The 6,498-nt window shown below is 45.3% G+C and overlaps 1 protein-coding gene across 5 annotated transcripts in view; it reads left to right on the top strand.

Annotated features, from left to right (window-relative positions):
- The first annotated feature begins 132 nt into the window (after nt 1-132).
- The window catches only part of ARID4B (AT-rich interaction domain 4B), a 183,539-nt gene continuing 177,173 nt past the window's right edge, over nt 133-6,498 (top strand). For 4 of the 5 annotated variants that reach the window (XM_066235575.1, XM_066235566.1, XM_066235546.1 and 1 more), the window contains exons 1-2: nt 133-391; nt 1,170-1,224. In XM_066235575.1, the coding sequence (XP_066091672.1) occupies nt 1,219-1,224 (6 nt within the window). In that variant the 5' untranslated portion in view covers nt 133-391; nt 1,170-1,218. The other variant, XM_066235555.1, reaches the window with a different exon arrangement.

Here is a 6,498-nt window from a genome sequence, read left to right as displayed (position 1 = left end):
GACCAATAATAACAGAGTGTAGGCGGGGTCTAAAAATCTTTAGCCAATCCGAGGTCATCTAAAAGGCCATACAGGAAAGAGGTAGGGGAGGGGAAACAACCTAGGGGAGGGGAGAACGGAGGGAAGGGGGAACTGGGGTGGGGGGGAGCAATGTTTGCCCGTCAGTCGAGTCCGGACTGAAGAGCTCGGGTGCCGGGACGAAGGAGACTCTGGAGCTTAGCTTGCCGCCGTTACGGCCATCGCCTGGACCTTTGCCAGGAGGGAGCCGCAGAAGGTCTGTGGCCACTGTTCTCTGGAGTGCAGCGCAACGGGGGCCCGGACTCCAGTCCGGGAGGATTTTTCGTCGTCCCCCTCCCCCCAGCGAGGGAGCCAGAGCGGCCGCCAAACAAAGGTACCAGTCGCCGCCGCGGGAGGAGGAGGAGGAGCTGGAGCTTCAGCCTCGGCTCCGCTGGACCCGCCGCCCTTCTCCCCCATCTCTCCCCCGGGCCTGCTGGTTTTGGGGGGGAGCCGGGGAGGGGACTGTGGACGCGCTGGAATCGGCGCTCGCCTCCGAGGAAGGTAGGGCATTATTCCTGAGGCTTTCGCGGGCTCATCAGGGGTCCTTCAGGGAGTCCCCGGGCCCGGCCGCCGAGAAGGGAGGATCGCCGCGGGAGGCTCGCCGGGCCCCGAATTCGGGGCCTCCACCTCCGGGGCTTCCAGCCCCCGCGGTCGCCCCAGCCCGGGCCGTGCTCACGGTTCGCCGCGGGCCGCAATGGGAGCCAGCGGGCGCGGAAGCTGGGCTCCTTCCCCGTCTCCTGTCCCGTTGGTCGGCGGACGGGGTCCGCTCGCCTAGTCGGTCCCTGTCTGGGAACGCGACATAGGCAGCCGCCCCGCAGGTCGGTTCTCCTGCGGCCCGCTCGGACGCGGGGTGCGCCGAGGCCCGGCCGGACCCGGCTTGTGAGTTTCTCCTCTGACAGAAATGGCGTCATTGTTGGAGACGTGAAACTCCGTGGGGTCCCGACAATGGGAACGCTGCGGCTGAGCTGTGTGGGTGGCGAGTGTGCGGGGAGGCGAGGCCGGAGCTAGCCCGCATCGGCGTCTCTCCGTCCGACGGTTTTTCCGGGCTGGTCCGCCTCCGCCGCGCAGGGGTGCCTGTCGCGTTGACGGGGTGTCTTTTGTTTTCCTTCCAGGTGCAGGTGAATCTGGTGTTTTCGAGGGCACCGCGGTCCCGGAGTCATCATGAAAGTAAGGTTGCCTACGGAAACCGGAGCTCTGGGGCTGTGGGATGCAGGAAGTGGGGACCGGTCGAGGTCGTGTGTGGGGCTGGGGCTGGGTGCTGAGATCCCGCCGAGACAGGGTCGGTGGCGGTTTCGTGCGCTCTGCGGAGGAGTTGGAGCCAGTTTCAGGATTTCGCACTAAGGGTGGTTGTCCCGTGCAGAACGTCTCTTTTTGCCGGAAATGAGAGGAGTAATTGCAAGCATTAGAGTGTTTTAAAAGGTAAAACAGAAAAAGCAGGTCAAGTAATCTGACTCTAGAACCTGAACTATATTGTGGTTCTGTCGGTTACACCGATGAAAGAAAATCTCATTTATTGTGTTAACAGGACTGTGAATTTTTAGAAGACCTTTTTGATTAGTCAGGAAAATAACTGAAAGATTTTTAAAGAGAATTTTCATCTTTGCACAACTCAGAGGTAGCAGTTGTTCCTATATTTACAGTGGTTTAAGATTATTTAGTTTATTCTTCCTTGTTCTGTTTGGTCTAGGAATTGTCAGACGCAGTATTGCACTGTAATAAAACTGATGTGGAAAACTGATGGCCTAAATGTAAACGTGTTAAATGAATGGAGGATATTGTCCCAAAGTACAATTTGCTTAATTGGTGGAAGAAATTAATAGTGATAAAAATACAGGCTGTGTTTTCATTTTACACAGAGTATGCAGTTGAATGCTGTGATATTTTAAAGGCACTCTAGAATAAAAGCCTTAGATACCGGCAATGTCTAGATTCAGCTGTTGGAACTTAGGGGCTAGCATGTTGTGTTCATAAGTAAAGAAATGCAACAGATAGCATGTTAAAATGCAAGTATTGACTTTTGACTGTTCTTTTGAATTATTTTTAAACAAATTTGCTTCACTTTCTTCAGAGTCTAGACTTTTTTTTATAGTATTGCATCCTAATTAAAATTTGTAATGTGCCTGACCTGTGGCGGCACAGTGGATAAAGTGTCAACCTGGAACACTTAGGTTGCCCTGTCAAGACACACATGGGAGTTGATGCTTCCTGCTCCTCCCTCCTTCCTCTCTCTCTCTTCTCTAAAATGAATAAATAAAATCTTTTAAAAAATTGTAATGCTTGCATTTGTGAAAGAAAGTAAAACCTGTGGCTACTTAAATATTTGTTAGCTATACAAAATAATTAAGTTCAGTTCATTTATTTTTTAGTTTTTTTCTTAAGTTAGAAAGTTCCTAAAATATTTATATCTGCTAAATTCCTGTCTTACCTTCATGTTAATGAAAACAGCAATCAGTCTCAGAAATGAATCCCTTTTTTGTTAGTCACTAATGTGACTACTGTGACCTTTGTAAAACAGTGATAAGTGAGTTTATTAGGAAAAATGTATACCTTCCTTGGTATTAGACAAGAGTTTCTTAAGTACTAGGTTGAATAGTACGTAATAAATTCAGAAGCCTGAATACTACAAGATACTCTTAGAAATAAATGTGTAATGTCACAATTCCCAATGTAGTGCCTGGCCTGCCTTAACAACTCTGTTAATATTTGGTTAAAAGAAATGTAAGTTGAAGGTCTTTTAGATTTAAATTTACTTTTCCTTCCTTTTCTTTCATTTCCTTTTTCATTTTTTTTTCAACTTGTCTGTTTAAAAAAACAATGCAAGTATGTTGAAACTTTAACCTTAAAAATTTTGGATGAAAATTAGCCTGACCTGTGGTGGCGCAGTGGATAAATTGTCGACCTGGAATACTGATGTGGCCGGTTCAAAACCCTGCACTTGTCTGATCAAGGCATATATGGAAGTTGATGCTTCCTGCTCCTCCTCTCTCTCTCTCTCTCTCTCTCTCCTTTAAAAAATGAATAAATTAATTAAAAAAATTTTTGGATATCATTTTAGAACTACTAATTTGAAATGCTCAGTATTTTCACTATTTCTGCGTTTTAAAAGGGTATTAGTAATGCTAAAAAGAGTTATTAAAATAAACCTCTAATTTTATGCAAGAAGAACTTCTTGTTATTACAGTATATATATATAGTAAGTCTTCTTAGTAATCAGTTGTACTAAAAACTTAGCATATTTCTTAAAACTTCATTTCTTGTGTGGTGAAAGTTGAGAGGCTATTCATGATTGATATTTTGCTTTAACAAAATTGCAATTCAAAAAGTATTTAGGCCTGACCTGTGGTGACGCGATGGATAAAGCGTCAACCTGGAAACACTGAGGTTGCCAGTTCAAAACCCTAGCTTGCCTGGTCAAGGCACATATGGGAGTTGATGCTTCCTTCTCTCTTTCTCTCTCTCTCCCTCCCCCTCCTCTCTAAAATGAATAAATAAATAAATAATTTAAAAAAAGTATTTAGTATTGATTACATTGGGCTTAAATTTTCTTTTTTCATGTTCCCCATTTCTGTATCGTAATGACAATGAAGCTATAGAAGGATTTATGCCATTTATTAGGTCTGTTTTTTTTTTTTTTTACAGAGGCAGAGATAGACAGGGACAGACAGACAGGAACGGAGAGAGATGAGAAGCATCAATATCAGTTTCTCGTTGCGTGTTGCGACTTCTTAGTTGTTCATTGATTGCTTTCTCATATGTGCCTTGACCGTGGGCCTTCAGCAGACCGAGTAACCCCTTGCTGGAGCCAGCGACCTTGGGTCCAAGCTGGTGAGCTTTTTGCTCAAGCCAGATGAGCCCGCGCTCAAGCTGGCGACCTCGGGGTCTCGAACCTGGGTCCTTCCGCATCCCAGTCCGACGCTCTATCTACTGCGCCACCACCTGGTCAGGCCCATTTATTAGGTCTTATTGAAGATATTTATACTTTGAAGTAAGCTATAACTTTGTGTTATGTCTAATCTATTAGTCACAAAATTTCTAAAAAGTTTATTAAGTGATGGTGTATTGAGATAATTGAAAAAGTGTTTAGTAATGCTTCTTTGGTTTTTGCTTTAAATACCAAAATAAAGAAAAATGTTTATGTCATTTTAAGTATGTATTATATGTTTTTATAGAAGCAGTTTTCCTGTAGTACTTTAGATTTTATCTAAATAAAGCCTCTTTACTGATTGGTAGCCTCTAAAATCTGACAATTTTGTCCAGTGTGTGTGTTTTTTGGTTTTGTTTGTTTTGTTTTTTTTACAGGGACAGAGAGAGAGTCAGAGAGAGGGATAGATAGGGACAGAGAGACAGGAATGGAGAGAGATGAGAAGCATCAATCATCAGTTTTTCGTTGCGACACCTTAGTTGTTCATTGATTCCTTTCTCATATGTGCCTTGACCGGGGGCCTTCAGCAGACCAAGTAACTCCTTGCTGGAGCCAGCAACCTTGGGTCCAAGCTGGTGAGCTTTTTGCTCAAGCCAGATGAGCCCACGCTCAAGCTGGCGACCTCGGGGTCTCAAACCTGGGTCCTTCCACATCCCAGTCCGATGCTCTATCCACTGCGCCACCGCCTGGTCAGGCTTGTCTAGTGTGTTTTTGAGAAATCCGATAACCATGACAATTTTGTGCTTTAACATAGATCACAATGTAAGAGTTGTGTTGGATTTAGTTTTCATACTTAAAAATATATATTATTATTTATTTTTGCAAGAGAGAGACAGGAAGAAAGAGAAATGAGAAGCTTCAGCTTATAGTTGTGGCACTTTTAGTTGTTCATTGATTGTTTCTCATATGTGCTATTCAATGCGTGCCTTGACCAGGGGGCTCCAGCTGAGCCAGTGACCCCTTGTTCAAGCCAGCAACCTTAGGCTTTAATCCAGTGACCTTTGGGCTCACACCAGTGACCATCATAGACATGATCCCACACTCAAGCTGGAGTTCCCCATGCTCAAGCAGATGAACCTGTGCTCAAGCTATTGACTTCAGGGTTTCAAACCTGGGTCTTCAGAGTCTTAGGTCATTGCTCTTTACACTGTGCCACTACCGGTCAAGTGGTATCATCATTATTATTATTATTATTATTTTTAGAGAGAGAGAAGAAGGGAGAGCGAGCGTACCATTGATTTGTTCCACTTATTTATTCATTCATTGGTTGATTTTTTTTGTATGTGCCCTGACTGAGGATTGAACCCATGTCCTTTGCATATCAGGGCGATGGTCTAACCAACAGTCTATTGGGTCAGGGCTTATTTTTCATGCTTTTGATAGACTTTTAACATCCATAATAGCACATTATCAGGAAATGATAGACTATTAAAGTTTATATCAGATTCATTTCCTACTTTTATTTACATTGCAGTGAAATGGATTGGATTGGCTAGATACAGTATTTCAGAATCTTTTTTTTTTTTTTTTTTTTTTTTAATTTTTCTGAAGCTGGAAACAGGGAGAGACAGACAGACTCCCGCATGCGCCCGACCGGGATCCACCCGGCACGCCCACCAGGGGCGACGCTCTGCCCACCAGGGGGCGATGCTCTGCCCATCCTGGGCGTCGCCATGTTGCGACCAGAGCCACTCTAGTGCCTGGGGCAGAGGCCACAGAGCCATCCCCAGCGCCCGGGCCATCTTTGCTCCAATGGAGCCTTGGCTGCGGGAGGGGAAGAGAGAGACAGAGAGGAAAGCGCGGCGGAGGGGTGGAGAAGCAAATGGGCGCTTCTCCTGTGTGCCCTGGCCGGGAATCGAACCCGGGTCCTCCGCACGCTAGGCCGATGCTCTACCGCTGAGCCACCGGCCAGGGCAGTATTTCAGAATCTTTAGGGGGGTGAATGATACAGATAGTTGTATTTAGACTCTGGGGCGATAGGTTCTTCAGATGTATCATTCTTTCTTCAGGTATCTCTGGCTTAGATTATATACAAATAATTTGGGATTTGATTACAAATGCCTTTTGAAGTGCCCTTTGTGTGCATGTTCCTTCTTTCTCTCCTTTTCCCTGGCTCTCCCTTTCCCTCCTTCCTTGCTTTCCACCTTTTTCCTCCCCCTTGCCACCCTTCCCCTTTCATAAGGCATTCATTTAACAACCCCTTCCGTGTGCCAGGCTGTGTGGGATGAGGTGGGTAAGCTATCAGACCTGCTCTCAAGAAGTTCACAATTTAGAAGATAAAGAAAACAAAACATAGTGCATGTTGAATTATAAGAGTATTGAGCCTGACCTGTGATGGCGCAGTGGATAAAGCGTCAACCTGGAACACTGAGGTTGCCAGTTCGAATCCCTGGGCTTCCTGGTCAAGGCACATAGGGGAGTTGATGCTTCCTGCTCCTCCCCCCTTCTCTCTCTCTCCTCTTTCTAGAAATGAATAAATAAAATCTAAAAAAAATATATATATAAGAGTATTGATTCAG

Source organism: Saccopteryx bilineata, chromosome 1 (assembly GCF_036850765.1).
Source record: "Saccopteryx bilineata isolate mSacBil1 chromosome 1, mSacBil1_pri_phased_curated, whole genome shotgun sequence".
Taxonomy (NCBI): domain Eukaryota; kingdom Metazoa; phylum Chordata; class Mammalia; order Chiroptera; family Emballonuridae; genus Saccopteryx; species Saccopteryx bilineata.
Note: the sequence above shows the minus strand (reverse complement) of the source record. Positions and strands in the feature narration are given on the sequence as shown.